Source organism: Gopherus evgoodei, chromosome 4, assembly GCF_007399415.2.
Source record: "Gopherus evgoodei ecotype Sinaloan lineage chromosome 4, rGopEvg1_v1.p, whole genome shotgun sequence".
In the NCBI taxonomy this organism is placed as follows: domain Eukaryota; kingdom Metazoa; phylum Chordata; order Testudines; family Testudinidae; genus Gopherus; species Gopherus evgoodei.
The window spans coordinates 144,850,609-144,873,173 of NC_044325.1; the positions used below are offsets into that span (position 1 = coordinate 144,850,609).

The following is a 22,565-nucleotide window of genomic DNA, read 5'->3' on the forward strand; positions in this document are numbered from 1 at the left end:
ATTTCAAATGTGCAACATGCAACCTCAGGGTTGAACAAAGCTAAGCATGGAGATGGTTAGCTTAGACTCCGCTAATTTAACTACAGCTCCAGATGCACATAATGCAGATCTTATTTCAAGATCTCTGCTCTGCTATTGTTTCCCTCTTATGTTAGGTCTTGTCAGGCATTTTAAAGGCTGGAGTCACCCACTAGGTATTGGGCAGGAGGAGAGCTGTGGAAGTATAAGGAGATTGGGTAAAGATAGAAGAGGATCTCCACTCAGTCTCCCCTCACCTTTAAGAATTTATGGAGGAGGAAGGCAAACCAGTTAGTCAACATCTTCTCAGCCACAGACTCGGTCCTGGAAAAAGACGAGAGGACATTTCATCATGTCTATTAAAAAAACTCAAAACAAATGACTTCCCATCACACCAGTGACCCCTCATCTCAATAGTGCGGGAGAGCTGGGAAGTTTAAAAGCAACTATGGACAAAAGCGAAACTGATATCTTGGACTAGTCTCAAACGGAGTGAGGTATCGCTAGTTACAGACTCACCGCATCCCTTAGCAGATAGGGCTGCACTTTTCCCACAAGTCTTTGGTCATGTGAGACCATCTTCTAATCATCCTCTCCAAGCGAACAGTGCCCATCTGGAGCACAAATTCACAACAGCATTAAGATTCTGCAGTGGAGGATCTGGCATCATTGTCCCTCAGCCCTGCTCCCTCCCACATTTAGCTGACAAGTTTATGCAGATCGCTCAGGAACAGAAAGGAATAAAGACCAGCTGACAGCCCATCATGAGCCCCTTTGACAGGGATGCCTGGTGGCACTTTAACTCCTTGCACGTGGTGCAAATTATACCCTATGGCTCAGTAAATCACTGGAATTTGCAGTGGTTGCTGGCAATCAGGGACAGCAGAGTGACAATGGCAGGGGAAATTGCAGCTTTCTCTGCAGCCCCACCCAGCATTCTCTCCCCACATTGTGCCCAAGATTATCTCTAATTTAAATACAATGGCTCCTAATGATAGTTTTTAATGCTGGCTCTGCAGGATTGCTGGTCTCTCTTTAAAGAGACACTGTTTCTTTTCTCGGAAGTGAGGAAAAGCTTTTGAAAGCAGCACTGGGCTAGTGACAGGATGAGGGGCCCCCTCATCTATGAGACCCTGAACTGTGCTGCAAATGTGTTCAGAAGCGGCTGTCAGGCAGGCTTCCAAGAAGTGGTTGTCGCTAGCATGGCTATAGATCAGTGGACAAGGATGTTTCTTTTGTTGCCAGCTGTGTTAGCTGGGAATGTGCTGTAAATGAATCCCCGTCCTAGGCGGTCTGGCTCTCTGTGCACTAGGGCTTTTCTGATCCTGCCCAGCATTACTCTTAGGCCTGGTCTACACTACACGTTTAAACCGAATTTAGCAGCATTAAACCGATTTAACCCTGCACCCGTCCACACAACGAGGCCCTTTATATCGATATAAAGGGCTCTTTAAACCGATTTCTGTACTCCTCCCCGACGAAAGGAGTAGCGCTGAAATCGGTATTGCCATGTTGGATTAGGGTTAGTGTGGCCGCAAATTGACTGTACTGGCCTCCGGGCGGTATCCCACAGTGCACCATTGTGACTGCTCTGGAAAGCAATCTGAACTCGGATGCACTGGCCAGGTAGACAGGAAAAGCCCCATGAACTTTTGAATTTCATTTCCTGTTTGCCCAGCATGGAGCTCTGATCAGCACAGGTGGCGATGCAGTCCCAAATCCAAAAAGATACTGGATCTGATCGCTGTATGGGGAGACAAATCTGTTCTATCAGAGCTCCGTTACAGAAGACAAAATCACAAAGCATTTGAAAAAAATCTCCAGGCTATGATAGACAGAGGCCATGCCGGAGTGCTGTGTGACAAGCGTAACAGGAAGCCAGAGACTCAAATGGACGCTTATGGAGAGAGGGAGGGGGTACTGAGGACTCCAGCTATTCCACAGTCCCCGCAGTCCCCGAAAAGCATTTGCATTCTTGGCTGAGCTCCTAATGCCTGAAGGGTCAAAAACATTTTCCTGGGTGTTTCAGGGTATATGTCGTCAATTTACACCCTTCCCCCCCCCCCCGAAAGAAAAAGGGAAAAAATGTTTCTTGCCTTTTTTCAATGTCACGCTATGTCTACTGCATGCTGCTGGTAGATGGGGTGCTGCAGCGCTGAACACCAGCATCCCCTTCCCGGTGGCAAGCGGTACAATATGACTGATATCCATTGTCTTCATCAGCCCGTGAGTGCTCCTGGCTGGCCTCGGTGAGGTCGGCCGGGGGCGCCTGGGTAAAAATGGGAATGCCTCCCAGTCATTCCCGGCAGATGGTACAGAATGGCTGGTAGCCGTCTTAATCATAGCAATTTGAGGCCTTGCTCTATCAGCACCCCCCTTCATGTCTAAAGAAAAGATTCTGTACTACCGGGACTATCATAGCAGCGGGAGGCTGGGCTCCTCTCCCTCGCCACCGTTTAATGTCCTGCCTGGACTATCATAGCAGCTGGAGGCTGCCTCCCCCTCATTTTTTCTCACTAAAAATTCAGTGTTTCTTATTCCTGCATTCTTTATTACTTCATCACACAAATGGGGGAACACTGCCTTGGTAGCCCAGGAGGGTTGGGGGAGGAGGGAAGCAATGGGTGGGGTTGTTGCAGGGGCACCCCCTAGAATGGCATACAGCTCATCATTTCTGCTGGACCTCTGGGGCTCTGACCCGGAGCAGCTGTGCTCTCTGGTTCTCTAGTACACTTGTCCCATATTCTAGGCAGGACTGACTTTATTTTTAGACAAAACAAAGGAGGGAATGACTCCCTGAGGACTCATTCCCATTTTTGTCAATGCGTCCCCAGCTGACCTCAGCGAGGTCAGCCGGGAGCACCCATGATAGCAGCAGATGGTACAGAACAACTGATAACCATCATCTCATCACCAATTTGCAATGGCACGGCAAACAGTGCAATAGGGATGGTAACCATCTCTGCTACCCTGCAAAGGCAAATGAATGCTGCTGTGTAGCACTGCAGTACCGTGCCTGTCAGCAGCATCCAGTACATATATGGTGACAGTGACAAAAGGCAAAACAGGCTGTATGGTTGCCATGCTATAGCGTCTGCCAGGGCAATCCAGGGAAAAAGGGTGCAAAATGATTGTCTGCCGTTGCTTTCACAGAGGAAGGATTGAGTGACGACATTTACCCAGAATCACCTGCGACACTGTTTTTGCATTGGAATCTCAACCCAGAATTCCAATGGGCGGGGGAGACTGCGAGAACTATGGGATAGCTACAGGATAGCTACCCACAGTGCAATGCTCTGGAAATTGACGCTAGCCTCAGTACATGGATGCACACCGCTGAATTAATGTGCTTAGTGTGGCCGCGTGCACTCGACTTTATACAATCTGTTTTACAAAACCGGTTTCTGTAAAATTGGAATAATCTCATAGTGTAGACATACCCTTAGGCTGCCTTTAGTACTTGGGATTAGTCCCAGTTTCAGCTATCGGTAACAGCAACTGCTGAGCCTGAAACAAACAAGCAGCTGCCCTTTGACGTGTCCACTCCATCTTGCAAAGATGTCTAGACAGGGCACCTGGTCACTCGCCATAGCCTCAGGCTGTGTCTACACTAGCCACTTCTCTGAAAAGTTTCCCACCCTTGCTTGGGGCGGCTAGTGCAGAGAGTGCTCCAGGCAGCTACTGGCATTTAATTCATCACAACTCTGCTCTGAATGGGCCCGAGCAGCCCTGTGCATAACTAGCCTTGTCTAGACTAGTGCTATCAGTAGTAGAGCAGCACTGGTAATGAATTAGGGGCCCTATTTTTCCCAGTGTAAACAATGCTGCAGGTGCTGTTTAGCGTAGGGCATTAAAAACCATTAGTGTAGAGTCAGAATGAGAGAGACACCATGGTCTACTTTTGTGGCTGTAGAACTGAACTGAGACTCAGGAAACCGTGGTTCTAGTCCTAGATGAAATGCTGATGGGGCTGCCGTGTGACCCTCCCTCATTCAGGGGATGTCTACACTGCAAAGCTGTTGACAAAAGTCTCGTTTTTCGCGGGTATTTAAAAAAGCCCCCCTCCCACCCCCCGTGAAAGACAAAAGTTTTGCCTACGCAAGTGGCAGCGTGAACGCGGCTTTGTCGGCAGGAGAGCTCTCCTGCTGACAAAGCTAACGCCACTCGCGGGGCTGGAAGTGTTCTGTCGGCAAAAGTACCGACAAAGAGCGTTTACACATGCTGACGTTCAGTGAAAAGGGCTGTGTAGACACAAGGCATTGTTGCTAAAAGCTGCATGGTGTAGACAAGCCCTCAGTTTGTCTTGTCAGGCTGTGAGCCCTTTGGGTCAGAGACGGTCTCTCACTGTGTCTCTGTATAGTTTCCAGCACTCTCCAGCTCTTACTGTAATACTGATGACAATAAGAATGTAAGAAGGTTTGTGCTCACCACAAAGCTCCTTGAATAGTAAGCAGAAGGTACAGATTCACTAGTATTTCAGCCATCAAAAGCAATGAGTTCTATTTGCTAGGACACCAGGAGTTACATTATCCACACTTATCAGTATATGACATCTGGAGGGCATTCATGAAAATGTCTGTTAATCCCAAATTGAATCACAAATGATTAACTGTCTGAAAATTCATGCTGGAAAGTGTCAATTCACTGTTCTTCTGTTTAAAATTTTTCATACATCCAATCAAAGAAGAGAAACAATAGCACGTGACTTTGGCAACTGTTATGAATTACACCAATAGGCCACACACTGTTTGTTTTTAGGCTGAGGCACACAGAACTTAAAATAAAATAGTGTTCAAATACTAAAGGTTTATTACACTTGAGCATGGTACACTCCTGCTAGTCAGGGGCGGACCCTGGCTGCAGGTTACAGAGGGTTTATATAGTTTTTAGCAATGCATGCGATTTTTGTGCATTGTAAGCTTAAGCTAATAAACAAGCTTTTTTTAAATTTAATTTATTACAGCTAAATATTGTCTTCGTGCTGGCTAGTGCATAGTCTAGCTGTTATTTTGCATACTGGAATTTTTTTTAACTTTTTTTTTGGTTTATGGTTTTATTTTGTTTTAACACTGCCCCTGGGACTCTGGTACGTGATGTGCTCACTTTTAGTTAATGGTGGACCTGGGCTTTTCAGAATAGGGGAACTTACAAAATGGAGTTACTTATGCTAACGGCCCTTAACACAACCAACCACCAGCCACAAATAAAGAACGACCAGTAACAAACAGTCAAATCAAACAGCAGGAGAATACCACAGAATCTGACAACTATTCCTGCAGGCTATTTGGTGAATATTAACATGGTAGAAAAAAAAATCAGGATCAATCTGTGAAATGTTTGCTAATATTCAACTTCCTAATGAATAGTACTAACATACAGCATGACCAGTTCTTGTAAATTAATTTCAGATTAATGCAGAATGTAACATACCGTCCCTCTTGATGCTACAAAAATAATCAGGTGAAACAGTTGTGTGGCACAACTCTGTTATAACATGGTTTCTTCTTACCGTGGACAGAACCTACCCCCTGCGCCATGCCATAGCCCTGTTAGGGAACTGTGTTCTAACCCTAACAGATACACAACTACAATACTTCATGCTTATACATTCTAAAAAAATTTGAGAACAAACATTACATTAATCCCTTAACTATTGCTGATGGTACTAGCATATCCCAACATTCCACTGACTCTATAGTACACCTGCGGTACAGCTGTCATCGCAGAAAGTATCAACACTTAAAGGGTTAACATGCTCAAATTCTTTCCTTAGCTGAAGTAAAAAAGCCACTTCCTTCATCAAGGGGTCCAAGGAGTTGGAGAGTGCATAGCTCTTCACAAGCCTGTAGCCAGCTGTGTATCTTTTCCCTGCCCTCATCTACCATGGTTAGTCTTTGAAATCTGATCTGTGCTGGAGGTCTCAGCAAGTCATCCTTTAAACTCTGCTGTGTTTTGGAGTGAGCTCCCTTTCCCTCTGCTGTGTCAGAAGAGGTCTGCTGAGCTGCAGAAACAGCTCCTTCAGAGTACTGCACTAGCCCCTCAACAGGTATCATTTTTTACTCCGTGGTCGGCCTGATATCTGGAATGCTGTTAGAGATCTGCCTCTGAAAATACAAAACAAACTCCTGAGGATTAAGGCAGCAGGGAACAATCCCCAGACTCAGAGAAAACCCTTTTCATATTAACCACATAAATGAGGGCAACTTTCCAAAAAAGCCTGATGCCAACCTATGGCTGCTCTTCTGACTCACTGGTGCTGGGAATAAAACTAAACAAAAAGGACCAGGAAAATCCCAAAATCAATATTTATGTTACTAATTTTCCCTTGCTTTGTCTAGTCTCTGAATTGCCATATGCTCCCTGTGCCAGGGATGAGGACAGTCATTTGATTTAATGTCAGCTTTCCATCAGTCTCCCACAGGAGGAAGAGCAGAGAGGCAAAATAAAGAAAGAAGGAACTGAACAACAGTTATCAAGTGCTGCCACTAGAGAGCTCAAAAGTAAAATAAAATAATTTCTCACTTTGTGGCTTCTCATTCATTATTAACTTAGGACAAAATGTTCTAACTTGGATTGTTTTGCATACTAAACAAATACCCAAGGAGCTCACAGACCCACAGGGCTGGAAGAGACCTTTACTTTGTAGGTTTCCAACTGAAATATCTGGATCTTCACACCACAAAGCTGGCTTTCAAGTTCTTAGGCTTTGTTGCTTCTGGATCCTTTGCATTCTTGCCTCTTTTAAATGACTGCTACATACTGCTAACCCCTTTGCTGCTGCTAGAATGTGTATGTGCCACATGGCCACCCTCCATCCCTCAAAGCAGCATCAATCCAGGTTGGTACAGCAGCAAAGGGGAAGCAGGTACTTTATAAATGTGCAGCAGGTCCTCCATTTCTCGGACAAAAGGGGGAGATGGAATAGATATACAGAAAGGGGAAAAAGATAGTGGTGCTGGAGAAGTTTCTTTTTTCCTACATGGAGAGACACCTGAGGAGACCAGCTGGATGATAGAAGCAATGGGTGGTTTGGTCTCTCCATAAATGCCAGACACTGGTGTACTAGGCCCTGGGTCACACAAGGCAGGGGACAGAGATTCTGCAAAGTCTCCATCTACAATGAGGATTTTCTGAAATTCTCCCATCGCTAGTTTAGCCTCAGTGCAGCTCTGCCTGTGCTAGCAACAGGCTTCAAGGCTCCAGCTTTTTCACCACCAAGTTGCCTGGCGTTGCTCAGGGCACGTCCAGATGACATGGTGGTAAACGTGCTGATGGCTGGACTATGCTGTCACTTTCCTCATTGCAAGCCCTGGTGAAGCTGCACCAAGACTAGTGCAGTGGCAGAAGAACTTCAGAAAGTTCTCAGCATTCATTAGGCCAGTGGGTTGGAAACCTGCGTTTCATCCCAAATGCTGCCAAACGATACACTGAACCTGTAGCCACCCTCTGTGTTTGAGGCACCAGCAACGCGGGCAAGAAAGCAGGAATTATCAAAGGAACATGGGTGTCCAAATCCCATTGAATTTCATCAGGAGCTGGGCAGCTAACTCTGTTGGGCTCCTCTGAAAATCCCAGCTCACATGCTTAACAATAGGGGAGAGGAAATTGGCACTGAAGACAGTGGGACAAACCCCTTAACTCTTCACAAAAAATGCCATGGTGCCCTGTGGTAGGTTTCTATCCCACTTACAGCAGTGTAACTCCACTGATATCAACAGGGCTACTTCTGATTTACATTGGTGTAACAGAAGGGGAAAATCAAGCCCTCAGTATGAATGCACAGCTGGCAGGACGTGTTGTATGGTTTTATGGTCTCAGCTGAAAGCCCTCTCCACGAGTGAACTACCTAGAACTCAGATAGTCTGCCTCTGTAGAGGAAGTGATTGGAACTTGGAGGCATAGCTCCATCAAGTGTAAGCATATCACATATGAAGGTTGGGTCTGTAAGGCATCCCTCCATGTGCTCTTCCATCCCTGCTCACTGTCTCCCGCAGCAATACAACTATTTGCATTTGCAAAAACCCTGGTAATGCCCAGGAGTGAGAATTATCAAATTAAAAGGGAGGCTAATGAAGGCTCTTAGGGTTCATTTGGTTTCCCTGCATCACCTGCCATATCTGGGAGGATAATTCACAGAACTAATCCACGAGTCCTCAGTTCTGATAAAACAGAGTCAATAACCGCCTCCTCCCGCCTCACTCTCAGGTTCTCAAATGCCACTGCTGCTGCAGAGGAGACCTCGTCCCCCAGCTCCTTGTGTATGCATTGGAATGACACCATCTGTGCCAAGTACCGATACTAGTCTTGCATGTGGCTGGCTATGCTGTATGCAAGACATACTCACTCAACACTCTGGCACGTCGGGGAGTAGGGGTTCAGGCAGCTCCACCCTCACTCTGCAAATGGTATTTGAAACAAACAGGCCACATGATTATATGTAGAATATGAACTGGCTGTTTAATTCCACAGAGAAGAGCAGGAAAGTGCCCTCATGAGCCCATTCTTAAAAGGGTAACATTAATCCTGTGTTTACATGGCAAAGCAAAGACAGGTGATATGCTACAAGAGCCTTTTAAATGGGATTGATGGGTGAGAAATTACCCCATTCAGAACCATGCAGGGTGAGTCTCTTTCCCCAAGTCTATTTACAAGCCCAAATGATGTTTACCATTTACCATGATGTTCACGGCAGCTAATGGAAACAGAAGCATTTGACTGGGAAAGTCTGAACCAGGATAGAATCCCAACCTTTCAGCAGATGACTTGTCATCTTTTATATTAACACATTCAGCTCACAAGTTTGTGTTGGCACCAATGTACCACAAAGGATGAAAGGGGGATGTCAGTGCAGGGCTGCACCGAGGGGACTGGATGGCTTGGGGGATTAGAAATAGAATATGGAGACTTTCATATCTAGATCACTGGTTCAGGCTGCTTTCAGGATGGGGCACTATTGCATAAAACTGCAGGTCAGACCACATTAGCTACCCCCGGCATTGAAAGCTCAACCCCCAGCCTCTGACTGTCAAAATAGGAACCACACAAAGGAGTGGCTGTGTTCTCTCTCTGAACCTTCTTTACGGTAGAAGAATATTTGCTCCTGGCTTAACTCCTTTCCTTGGCTGTAGAGAGACTCTGAGTCTGAACTGCTCCCATTTCAGGACTGGATCCAACACAATTGCTCCAGCCCCTGAATTTGAGAAACAAAGAAAAAAATCATACATGCTTCAAGCTGGCAGAAACTCAAAGAGAGTGATGGCTTGCCACACACAGGCCCTGTGGGTTTGGCCCTTTCTCTGAGTCTGGTTTTTCCGTCTCTGGCAATTGGACTATGACATTGCTAGGCGGGCTCTGATGTGGTTCATTGTGTTATGAGCAAAACCTGCTGGTGGTGGTAATGGGGTGAGGGACAAGAGATGGGAGGGGGATAGTGCTGAGATCACCAGCCTTGTATTTTTAGAGCACTGTGAAAAATCATTATTGATGGCTGAGGCTGAAGACGGTTTCACAGCGACTCATCAAACCACAGGGGAAATTAACGCAGCTTCCATTTCTGAGATGAGTTATTGCCTCTGCAAACACGGCCAGATTTAGAGCAATTTCCTGCCAAGTATATTCATTGTGGCTGGAGGAATCCCTGAAAACTCCCCCAAGCTGGGAATACTCCTCATTGCTTTTGGCTTCAGTGTGGCGATGGCTCCATTTGCGGACAGGTGGACAGTGAGTGAGCACAGAGTAGGCCCTTCCTGCATCGCACAGCAACCCATGGGGCAAAGCTGAGACACAGTGGAATAGAACCAGGGCGACTCCTATGCAACAGGGCCCTGAAATGCTGTCAGTGTGAGTGCAGGGACACGGACGGCTCAGGGAAGCGGGAATAGGAGGCAGCCTGTTGCCTCAGAGTCATGGGACCCAATCTGATCCAGGTTACCAAATTCAATGTTTGTCTCATCTGCAGACTGTGTGTGTGTGACCTAAAGTGAGTCACTTCAGCTGCCATTTACCTCAGCTCCCCAACAGTAAAACGGGGAAGTTCCTTCCTTATTGGATGCAGGGGCTGAGAGGATAAAATCTATTAATGACCGTGAGGTGCACAGATATGTAGGGATGAAGGTCAAGTAAGTACCTAGATACATAGAACAAAAGCCCTTCTATCACAGTGACGCTGCAACTTTTGTTGCGCAGTGTCATCAGAGACGTGTAGGACTGATTGGGCCAGGGAGGCTGAACCCCTAGATGCAGGCCAGAGAAGGTCTGAAGTGAGGTGGAGGTGTTTTACCACTGCCCTCTCCCTGCCAGCCCAGACTCTGGATCTGTTACTTACGCTGTCCATCTAGGCTTTTATGCCATGCTCATCTCTAGAATATCTGGACCCGGCTTAGCAGATGCTCAAAAGCATGCAGTACTGTACAAACATGCAAGAAGGGAGGTCCCTGCTCTGATGAGCTTGCGATCTAATGAAGCAATTTATAGATACAGATGAAGAGATGCAATCAGGTGCTTATAACTGTGGAACCTTTTTCCCCATACAATTCCCTCACATTTAAAATGAAAAAAGCATAAATGCCAAGGTTTTTCCGTTTCGCTTTGATCTGGCACAGGCTGATTAGAAAAGCTCTGCACTCAAAAAGTGAACAGATCAGCTCAAACGAGATCATGCCTATTGTGGTCCCTGCAGTAGCGCTCTCCTAGGCCCTGCTTCAACCTCTGAAACAATAATTAAATGCAAACATGCAACTGGATGGCCAGTGTTTTACAGGCACAACACCCACGTTAGGTCTCCAGTAACACTCACTCTTGTGCAGTGGGTGCCCCTAAAAAAGCGATAGCCAGTGGACTGTGATATGATGTGCGAGCTCACCAGCATATTCCCCATATTTAGAATAAGATATTCCAAATATAACACTGTACAAACCAGACACTGTAGGCTAGTGAATACTGAGGGGTGAGCGGCGCCCACTGTAGCACTTTGTATTACTCATGGGCAGCGTTTGCCTTTAAGGTTTAGTGGAACCCACTGCTCTGGGTTCAAGTGATGTCTCCTTATGTGCATCACTTAGAGTAACATTAAAAGCTTCCCCTTCTTTTCCAAATCCCAAAATACCTGAAATAATTCCATGTTGTTCCCACTCTCTTTGGACAAGCAGGGTGCTACTCTACAGAAGAAATGTGGCCAAGATGCACGAGCCTCCACAGCAAACTCTGTGTGTGCCTATCTGCCCTAATGCCACACTAATGCAGCCTTGAACAGAAGAAGAGCCGGGACTGGCAGCAGAATCAAACAGAGCAACGTGAATTCTAAGAAACACGCTGTGTGCTTTTGTTTCAATTATTATGGTGCCTTCACACACACAGATCACTTAGGGTGCAGGGTACTGGCCAAGATTGCCCCAGATCATTCTCCCTCCAGCCCCCACACCATTTCCAAATCCCAAGAGCATCCCTTTGCTTTTATTCTCACCCTTAAGCCAGTTTCCTCCATCTGGCACCTGCTTCCCCTGCCAGCCCAGCTGGAAGATGGACTGAGGTGCAGGGGGAAGAGAAATGGTCTGACACTGAGATATCAGAGTAACCTCAGGGGTCATCTGGCACCAATGAGACTGACGATGACGTCAGCCTTCACCCAATGATGATGAGAGGAGGCTTCCAGTCCTGGCTCAGCTCAGTCAACTTAATGGGCACCAGGACACCCCATTTGTCAAGCAGAACTCTCCAGGGGTGGAGGTGTTGGCACACCGTGAAGTTTCAGTCACGCTACATGGAGAGGTGGCAGAAAGAAAAATGCATTGCTCCATTGGGAACCTTCAAGAGTCCATCCATTTCCCTTCCCTGTCTCTAGAAACATGGGGTTAATGCTATCATATGTTTTCATGGATGGTTGCACAGTATCTTAAACTTGATCCAAGAGAACTATTACCTCTCGTACTTCTCTTTCACTCCTAATCCCCCACTGTCCCCCTTGACCCCACTCATTCCTCCCCTCCTTCTGCACGACAGAACAGGGCAGCCCCACCCAAAACAGCCAAAGACAAAAAGGAACCAGCTCTGAGCAGGGTCCCCAGTCCCTTCGAGCCTCCCATCCCCCAAAGTGAATAACAAAGAAGTGACAAATCCAATCTCTTCAAGATAACCAGGTTAGAAGCAAGGGAACTGCCCACCAAGAAACCACCTGGGCTGGGAATAAAAAAACTGACATCTGGAAAACGTAGAATAAAATTGCTAATGTCCCTGAAGGTCAGGGGTCAGCCTGCCAATGCTGAGTAATGCGTTTTAACTATCAAACTGTCCAAACCTCCACCACACACTCTCACTTATTACTGTCAACCGGGTCACCCAGGCTGGAGCCACTCTCCCCCCATGCTGAGCCTTCCCAGGGCTCCCAGTGCAACTAGATAGAAAGATCATACCTGGATCTCCCCTCAGTACCTGAGAGGCCAAGGGAAGTGGAAAAGCAATGAATAAAAGCATGATGGGAATTGCACAGGGCAAGTTCGTTCTGCACTTCGAGGGTTTGTCTGGACTGGGGTTTCCTTGCTACTCACTGCCAGATCCTGCTATATGCAACTTTTCTTTGGGACTTGCCAGTGTGCGCATGTGTGTGCGTGCACCACTGGTAGCCATGCGGCTTTCATTGCCCCTACCCCTTCCCCTTGCCAAGGCTCTTCCCTGGGTGGAGAGGGGACAGCAACTGCATGACTGTATGATGTTGATTCCTTTATCTGGGCATGCCCCTGCAGCTTCCTCTCCCTGCCACTCATCTTACCTGCGCAGGAGCAGTTTCGGGTGATTCTTATTCTCCAGGTTCTTCTCAATCAGGTCTGAGAGCAGCTGCTTCAGCACATCAGTTGCGTATTCCAGCTTTCCCTGCAGGCCCGTCATGATAAGGGAAGCCACATTGCCACGGTCGCGCATGGAGAAGCTACGCTGCAGCTCCAGGGTCCGGATGAATGTCAGCAGAAACACCTTGTTGTTGATTAGCTGGGCAAAGAGCTTCAAGGCCTTCTCCACATTCTGCTGCCCGTTCCCTTGGACCTGTAAGCAGGGAGCAACAATCTCAGCATGCCACTGAAAGAAACAGTGCCCCTATCTGCCTTCACCATTGCTGTGAATCAGGTTCGCTGAACACCAAAGCCTCTGCTTTGAGGCTGAAAGCCCTACAAGTGACATACATTTTGCATTTGTTCTGAAAAAAAAAAAAGTGACACTCCCATAAGTAAATTAATTACAAATTTAGACTATTGCTTTATTATAGAGAAACAGTAAAACATTAATTGAGGCTTTCAGCCAGTCCTGGTTTTAAGTAATTCATTATGAGTCAAAATGATAAACTACATTAAGCAATTCTTTACAAAACATCTTGGAACAGTATATATTGGTTCTACTAACGTTATATAATTAAACAACTGTGTAATTGGCAACACATTTATCACTCCTGCAGTTCTGTTTTTCATAAGTGAAACCAATAAAAAGCAGCCACATTTGTTAGAAAATCAGCTTACTTGGCAATTTAAATCATTATCATACGTGGGACTGGAAAATGTTGAAGATTGGCAATGGGAGAAGTCGATTCAAAAGCAGCCCGACTGAGTTTAGTGTTTGAGTTGTGGGCAGCTGTTTGCTGTTAGAATTTTCATCTAATTAATTAATTTTAATTAGAGCTTTTTTATTATATTAATAATCTCTTATATTTCTATAATGACTTTCATGTCAAAGGATCCCAAAGCGTAACTTGATACAAATGATATGCAGGGATCCCTTCATCCACCAGTGAAATGCAGTCACCTCTAGAGTGATATACAGTGATTGCTCAATACCACACAGCACTGTTTGGCCAAGAGGACATTTAACTGGAACTTGAAGGGGGGATTTATGGAAGCAGAACACAATTATCCATACTGGAATCTGGCCAGGATAGCAGGAGCAACACCTGCTCATGTCAACAATGCCAGGGCAAATATAATGACCAGAAGGGGTCACGGCCTCTCTTTTACATCTCATCCCAAAGATAGTGAGTGAGTCCTCAGCTGGTGTCAATTGGCATAGATCCATGGACCTAACTGGAGCTATGCCAATTTACCAGAGCTGAGAACTAGCCCAATACCTCCAGGGCCTCTGATGCCATGCTGGGGCACTAAGTCAACACCAACTCAAAGGGAAGAGTGCTACATTATAATTGGTATTACTTTCTGCAGCACAAGAGTTTGCTTTGAAGGCCTCTCTTCCAGGTACTGACTCAACCCAATCCAGTGTTGTTCGCAGGATTCTTATGGGAACACAACACAGCACTGACACTGAAATTTTAATGAACGGCTTATCTAAAAAAAAATGGGGGGGAGGGAATGAAAACTGCCGACATACAGCAAATCCTGGGCCAGGTCATCCCAAGGTGAAAAGCTCATCCCTTGCAGGAGCACCACAATAAGTAGCCGGATACCCTTTGCTTTTCTCTCCACAATAAAGGGATTAAAAGAGACTTTAAAAAGACACTGATAAGGAAGGCAGCCAGTTTGCTGCTGGGCTTGCAAGCTCCATGGTAGTGCTTTAGCAATGAAAATAATATTAAAAAAACCCAAAACCAGCCCCAGAAGAGAGCAGGAAGAAGCAAACCGTGTGTTAAACTGATAAAATGCCAGGCCATTTGTTAAAATGAACTCTGTGCTTATTTCACTTACCCGAGTGCTTCTAATAAGATTCGATGAGGGAGGTGGAAAGGTGCTTCACAGCTCTGTGAGTTTCAATCTAGCTTCCCAGAAAGGACCAGGAAAATAGTCCAAACTATGTAAGCACTAGGAGCAGCAGAGAGAGGGAGAGCATGTGCCCAGCCATTTCATTACCTCCAGCTCACGCAGGACAGGGTGGTCCTCGATGCCAGGAAAAAGGACCCTCATGGCATATGTCCGATAATCAAGGTATGGGATCCCGGAGCGATCCAGGTCACTGGTTAATTCATTGATGTCTGTCTGCAGCTCTGCAAAAGCTATGGGGGGTAAGGGAGGGGAAGGCCAGGAGGAGAGAGAAAAAGAAGTGAAATCAAAGGGGACCATGAGGAATTGAGTCTAAACAACAGGGGCTTTGGGAACAGCCAGCAGTCTGCCTTCCTGGCAGGCAAATCCAGGACAGCAAATGAGCCATCTTGGGAAACTTGGTCACTGTAGGACCTCACTGTGTCGCTCAAACATGCCGTCATGGCTGGGAGACACTTTCACAGCAGCAGCAGAGAGAGGGAGTGTGGGTGCGCACAAGTACGTGCGAACACTGTGCAAAGAACAGATGTTGAGGATAAAAGATGTTTGCTAATTTGTATGCAGTTCACACCTTGTGTACGAGCACCCAAAATACCTTGAAAGGCTCCAGCTAGAAATAAGGATACGCTTTTTAAATTGTTGTGCCTACCACATTCTCTCTCTCTTTCTCTTCTCTACAAGTAACACCACTAACCTAATATCATGCTTCAGGGCCTAAAATGCAGGCTGCAGGGATCAGGAAGGTATTTATCTGTCCATGTACGGTACAGCCTAGACACAGATATTATGGAGGTTCGTGCAGCGGGGGGTGGAGGTGAGGTGAAATGAAACATAAGATGCTGAATGGAGTACTATACTTGATGGACTGATGATGCTTCCATCCATAGTTTCTAGGACTTCAGCTAGGCTCTCCTCAACCATGAGTCCATTTGTCTGTCCTACATTCATGTCATTCTTTGCAAGGGTCTCCTCATATTTTGTTTGGTTGTGTGTGCTGATGCAAATTTCAAGAACATGAATATAGATCATTCTCTGAAATTTGCTGCATTCTGTTTATTTTTTCCCTTGATCCACGAAGCTTCCTTCAAATTAGATCTTTTCTAGGATGCACAACAGCAAACCTTCCCAGAATGTTTTTTTTTTTTTTTTGGTCAGAAGTCAGCCCCAGGTTAGCCTGCTGCTGCTTGGCTTCCAGCAAGCATCATTTAAGTTCCATCTTTGTATCCTTGTTGGGATGCCAAGCCCAGCCTGCCTTGTTGCTAGGGACTAGATTCCTACACTCTGAAATTTGTAAGAGACAATTTCAACGAGTTAAAACAAGTACAAGGTTTCTCAAAAGCAAGTAGAGGAGGATATTCTTTCTATCCCAAAGGTTCTGCTCTTGCTAGCTCGATGGCCGCTGCTGGGAAGAGTTTATTTTTTCACCCACAGTTATGCTGCCAAAAGAGAAATGTGATTATTAACTGAGATTTTTATCTAGAGAGGTTATTTGTCTGAACTGCTCAATCTCTTTGATGCAGAGCATGCTGCATAGAAGACAACTTGGATCGTATCCACATGCACCCTTGGTACCTGCATGAACCCTCTTAAATGCACCCTCTACCACAAGTGCTCAATCTCCTCTGCAAAATGTACTGACTCCCACTTCCTCTGAACCTACACACACCCTATTTACAAATGCACAGCTCCCTACACCCTCAACACCGGCCTTCCAATGTGTATACACTGATTCTCAGCCACCCAATGTACAAATTAGCTTCCATCCCTACCTTTCACCCCATGTAAAAATGGACATCCGTGACACAGCCCCGCAATGCAGTACCCCAATACTCTAACCCCTCCCAGAATGTAATCTTTGACAGCAAAGCCTGAGCACAGGAGAGCAGCCCTGTGGTATCTGCACCTGCACTATACTCCCAGCCTGTTTTCTCCTCAGCATCTAGGATGCCATGCTGGGCTCCCAGAGGCATGCTTCCAGCAGGTGCAGTGTGGACTCTTTTCTCTCTTTGTGCACCAGAATTATTCCACTTTCTGGTTCTGTCTCATTCCTTGTCAGAACCATACAATTCCTATAGGGTCAGAGTCCCCTTATGTCCATACGAAACCCCGTCAGCAAGAGGCCATTAGAGAATGAGACATATTGACCTGGCACTCTGGGGCCTGAGCAGTTTCCACAATGTAATCTCAATGTGTCACTTTAAGCAGGATCAAACTCTAATCCTATTCGCCGCACATTAGGCTGTGTCTGCATCCGATACACTTGTTACGGCCTTCCCTAGTTGTGGGGGCAGGTGTGCTTGCCTCGAAGGTGCAGAGACTCTCCTGCTCTCTGAGCGCATGAAGGCAGACACTGACCTAACCTTTCCTCTGAAGCTATAAACAGGCTCAGGAGGCGTTAGATTCAAACCAGTTCAAAGGCAACACAGTATAAACAGGAGCTGGTTACCAGGGAAACCAGACCTGAGACTAGGTACTAGAGTTGGCATCAAATCAATAGAACTCAACGAGAGGAAAACTCTGCTAGGCAATATGAAGTTTCTCAGGAAAAGGGGTCAATTTATAAACTGATTGCCTACAATTTTTCACCATGGTGATTTTTAAAATTTTTTATATAACATATCTGCCAACATGTAGAGGAGAAGACGATTAGCTACGCTGAGCAGGAAAGGGGAGAGACAGAGAAAACTGCATATAACATGAACTCACTAAAGAACAGAGCTCAGTAAAGGGCTGTAGAACATTCAGAGCTACAGTGCCATGATACAGAAAGTGTGTGGTGTCTGTCTGTGTGTTTTAGTGACTGCGTATGTGTTCACATGTCTGTGCAGGACTCTGCCTGTGTGTTTAACTATAGCCCTGTCTACACTAGGGGATTTGAGAAAAACATTCCCACTGGCGCTCCCACTGGTTCAACTGCCCTGAAGCTGGGGAGGACCTAGTGGACACAAGGCTCTGGGGACTTCCGAAGGTTTTACCTCTGTGTCATTTAACTAGCTCAGAGCCAAAAATGCTCACAGCTTCATTGTTCTAGGGCTCCTTAACATCGATGCAGCTGATCTTGTGGGAATTTCCCACTGAAATCCTGTGGGGCAGACCAGGCCAGTGTGTGAATGCATGTCCAGGCATTTCGGTGAGTGAATGTGCCATTTTCAAATGTTCCTGCAATTTAGTTGAAATGGATAAAAGAAGGTGAAGTGGATTTAGCGTTTATCAGTGAGAGAAGAGGAGCAGTAGCAAAGCATAAATTCCTGATTGACACAAACAAGCCGTGGACTGCAGCTGCATTTTTTTCCTGACACGACAGCATCTAGAATTCCTCAGAAGTCACCCTGTTCTAGTCATTTGTCAGTACCGTGACTGTCTGAAGCCCTGGAAATCCCAAAGGGGGAGGCTCTGATCTAGATTAGAACATTTTGCAATAAGCTGAAGGGACACAGCCCCATCCTTAACAGAGGCTTGCATGAGAGAGGATCAGGAATCCAGGCAGAACTTGGACACAAACCCAGGATTCCTTCAGGGTCTGCTTTCCAGGAGGATGTTTTTCCTCCTCTTTCATGACCTTAGATAGTGAAATCCAGGCACCTGCCTGTGTGGGCGGATTGAGGGAATCATTAGAAATCCCTGCTTGATTTCTAAAGAAACCAACTGAGCAGACACAGCAACACTTCCAGAAAGCCCCGCCTGAGTCTGCAACCAATACACTCTAAGAGGGAGAGAGACGCCAGATCCAGGCTAGCTAGATCTCATCTCACATTCCCCTCCTACTTTTGTTTTTTATTTTCAGGCTAATTCTGTCATGCTCTGATAGCCCTGCAGATCCCAGGACACTGACAGCTCTCCCATCGCTGTCTCAGACTCACCCTGGGGTGGGAGGGGAGAAAAGAGGCTCCCATCTAAGTGGGGCGCTCTGCATCCACAGCTTCTCTGCAGATGCAATGGTGCCAATTGCAATGCAGACACTCTTCCAGTAGGAAAGGAACAGAGCCGCCAGCTCGGGAGTGAGTGAGAACCTCTCCAATTCAGACACTGGGGGGATTTTCAATTAGTATGTCACATTTACCCAGTAAGGAAGAGAAAACCATTTCTTGCCAGGTCTGTGAGATTTGGCGATGGCTCGTGGCAGTTCAAATGCCTGGGTGACATGGACAGGTTACACAGGTCCCTCAGAACAGAGACCCCTACCTGGCATTTGGAGTTGCACCTTTGGCCTCCCTGTAATTTCTGCTAATGTGCACAGCCCCGCTGGCTTTGGGGAATGCAGTTACATCAAAGCCCATTCATTCCCCTTTGCCCCGTCCTGAACACAACAATAACAGGGTACTGACCCTCCTTGCATTCCAGGGCCACCCGAGACTCCAGGTTGTCCATCTGCATCTGGAGCCTTTTGAGGGTGAGGTCGTTCTCCCGGGACTTGCGCTTGTAAGCGATGAGGACGATGATGACAATGATGAGAAGCAGGCTGCCTCCTGCCGCAATGCTGACGATGGCGGGCAAGGTCAGCAGGCTGTCCGAGATCACATTCACCGAGCCAGGGGAGAAGATGATGCCACCCACGTGCACCTAGCCAAGCAAAACACAGGGAGGCTCAGCCAGCGGGCTTTGCCTGCTGTGACCAGATGAGGGGTGGGGCAGTTACACCAGCTGGGGCTGGTATTTGGATGAAGAACTGATCAACCTTGAGAGTATCTCCACCCCTTTTAGGCAAAGCCAGTGGGCTTCCCATGCATTTGATACTCCACATTAACTGTAAGCTCTCCCGAGAAACACTGGGTCCCCCCTCCTAAATTCCTTGTGGCTTAGTTTGGCTTCCCATTTCAGAGACATTGGGCTCTCCTCATCTATTCTAACGTGTGCTTTCTCTATAGGTCCCTTCACCACAGCGTGAAGGCACCCAGTTTCTCCCTGCTGCCCCAGGATCTGTCTTGTTTGGTCAGTTTCAGCTACTGCATGACAAGACATACAAGTGCTGTGACAGCAGCCTAGTGTTTTCTCCAACATCTTACTCTGTCCCTAAGTTATGCTGTTCCGTATCTGGTGGAAAATCTCTGGTCCTTGCTTATAAGCTGAAGAAATCTTTTCTCATTTACTCCCTAATATTTTGGACGCTGGAGCAGAAAATCTCTCTCCATTTTAATCTCTCCTTTGTCATGTTGGAGGCTATGCTGTTCCTCTCTGGTTTTGGAGTGCGCTTTCTCTCTCCCATTCCCCATGTCTAGCTTACAGTAACTCATCATGCACTCAGTAAGACGCTGTCTTTGTTCATCACCTTTCACTATGGAGAGGTTTCTGCCACTACAATGGCTTTGACATCTCATCATGGAGGACACTGGATTCACCCCTGGAACTACCACTGCTCGCTCCTGATACAATCCCAGCAGTGCTGCTGACCACACTCTGTTCTGCTCACTCGCCCATGCTGGGAAAACTAATTTCTTCCCTAGTGGTTATCTCAGCAAGAGAGAAGAGCCAGGGACAAGAAACAGTGGCCTCTGAATAACTAGTGCTCGTTCCCCCTGCTCAGATGCCTGATAGATTTTCTCAGCTACCAAAGCCCCTTTCTTTATTGGTTAGGGAGATCATTCCCCAGTCTGCAAAGATGCCATCAGAAGACATGGCAAACAGTCTGTCTCAGTCACAACTAAGACCATATGAACACTGGCTGCCTTCAAAAAAGGGGCACAGCCTATTTGAAACACACAGACGGCTTCAGTTGATGATAAATACGTCAGCCTTTCACTATCTCAGGCTTTGTTCTTATTATCTGATGGCTCCATTTGACTTTCATTTCACAGGCTTTCAACTCCCTTTTGTAAACTGTGGACATTAGAGACAGAGTGACAATTCCACTGGCAAAGGAGTTCAAGGAAAACCAAGAAAGCAGGCTGGGTGAGAAGAGAAAAGAGAAGAGGCTATATATGAAAGCTGTGGTATAAACAGACTGGGGGTTAAAATGGGTTAGGGTTTTCTTGAATGTGCCAAGGCCTCAGATATAAGCAACTGTCAGCAGGGATGCTCTAGTGTGAATTATACTGTGATATTTCAAATATGTTTTGGTTGCTGAACTTGAAGAAAAATAAATCACAATTAAAGCCTCATTCGAGCTCTACCTAGACTCTTCAGCAGCTGCCCACTTGGTCTCCAACTGCATCAGAGAGGAGTAACACTGCAATAAATGAAAACACAGGAGCTGCCATGCTGGATCAGCTGCTAGCCCATCAAATTCAGTACTCAGCAGAGGCCTGTCTCTGATGCTTCAGGAAAAGGCAAAAATCCCCCTAATACATCTGGCCAATTGTATCATGCTGTCCATGGAAGCAAAATTCCTTCCTGACCCCTGCAGATGTTACAGGAAATTCACTCATGCCTTATAGAATGAACAACAAATAAAGAACGGTGAAAGAATATGATAAGAATATGATACTTGATACTGATGTCCTGCTGACATAAATAGTTGAGTTTCCTGGAAGCTCTAGCAAGCCCGGACAGTAGAAGGGCATCTCCAATGAAAGGATAGGGATTTCCTCCTTTCTAATCCACAGCAATGCTTAACTTCCTATTAAACAGCCATAAAGGGAGGTAAATCCTATCTGATTCCTGACAATTCTAGGAGAAATGGCACTCAGCTGCCTCAGTGAGCCACACAAGGAAGGAAGGAAGGAGGGAAGGAAAGATTAGATACATAGGTATATAAGGTAGCTTCATGGTGTGTTTTGACCTCACCATAACTTTGTGCTGCCCGGTGAGGTTGGGGGGCTCACACAGCAGTTGGGTCTCAGACACAGTGACAGCACAGGGGGTATCTCCAATCAGGACAGTGTAGTTTAGCTTTGCTCCTCCGGAAGCTGGTGGGCACAGATTTTTGCCCTATTGACAAAGGTAGAGAAGACTGCATAAAGATTCAGCATGTTCCTTGGTCACTGCTCATCTGCCCTTTATCCTTAGTCATAGCTTGCATATGCTTCGAAAGGAAAGCCTGGGTGTCACCCCTTTCCAGTTTCCACTGGCTTCTCTCTCCAGTTGGCAGAACCTTTCTACATCATTTACACCCTAAGTCCCAATAATGAAGGGTGGAGAAGACAGGCCTACAAGGTGTATTACTATGTCTAAGGCTATGTCTACACTAGAAACTTCAAAGTGCTCTCGCGGGAACGGTACTGTGGGAACGGTCCCACGGTAGCGCTTTGAAATGCGAGTGTGGTCGTGTGGGAGCTCTCCCAGCACTCATGGTAATCCACCTCCACAAGGGGATTGGCTCTCAGCACTAGCAGTCTGTCTACACTACCACTTTAAAGCGCTCACACTTGCTGCGCTCAGGGGGCTGATTTTTAACACCCTATAGCTAGCAAGTTAGAGTGCTATAAAATGTAAGTGTAGACAAGCCCCAAGGCTATGTCTAACTGTGCACCTTACAATGGTGTGGCTGTGAGGCTGCAGCTGTGCCGTTGTGCTGTGTGCCTGCTCTTTATCGCTGGGTGAGAGCTCTCCTGGCAACAAAATTAAAACCACCCCTAATGAGGGGCAGTAGCTTCATTGCCGGGAGCATGACTCCTGCTGACACCGGTGCTTTTCGTCACTAAAACTTCTGTCGCTCAGAGGGGTGTTTTTTCACATCCCTGAGCAACAAAAGTTTTAGTGACGAAAGTGCCAGTGTAGACACAGCCTAAGCTTGTTGTACTGTTGTGTCTCAGGCTTGGTGTGTACCTTCACTTGGCACAATGATGTCAGATAGAGATGTGATTTTTTTTTAAAAACCAGTAAAAGCTATAATGTAGACACCGTTATACCAGTGTAAGATGGTACAGC

The 22,565-nt window shown here is 46.4% G+C and overlaps 1 protein-coding gene across 1 annotated transcript in view; it reads right to left on the bottom strand.

Annotated features, from left to right (window-relative positions):
- Positions 1–22,565, bottom strand: part of PLXNA2 (plexin A2) — a 334,324-nt gene that overhangs the window by 26,600 nt on the left and 285,159 nt on the right. The window contains 5 exon segments of the mRNA XM_030561685.1: positions 276–342; positions 12,782–13,050; positions 14,853–14,995; positions 19,088–19,322; positions 21,483–21,626. Coding sequence (XP_030417545.1) covers positions 276–342; positions 12,782–13,050; positions 14,853–14,995; positions 19,088–19,322; positions 21,483–21,626 — 858 coding nt within the window.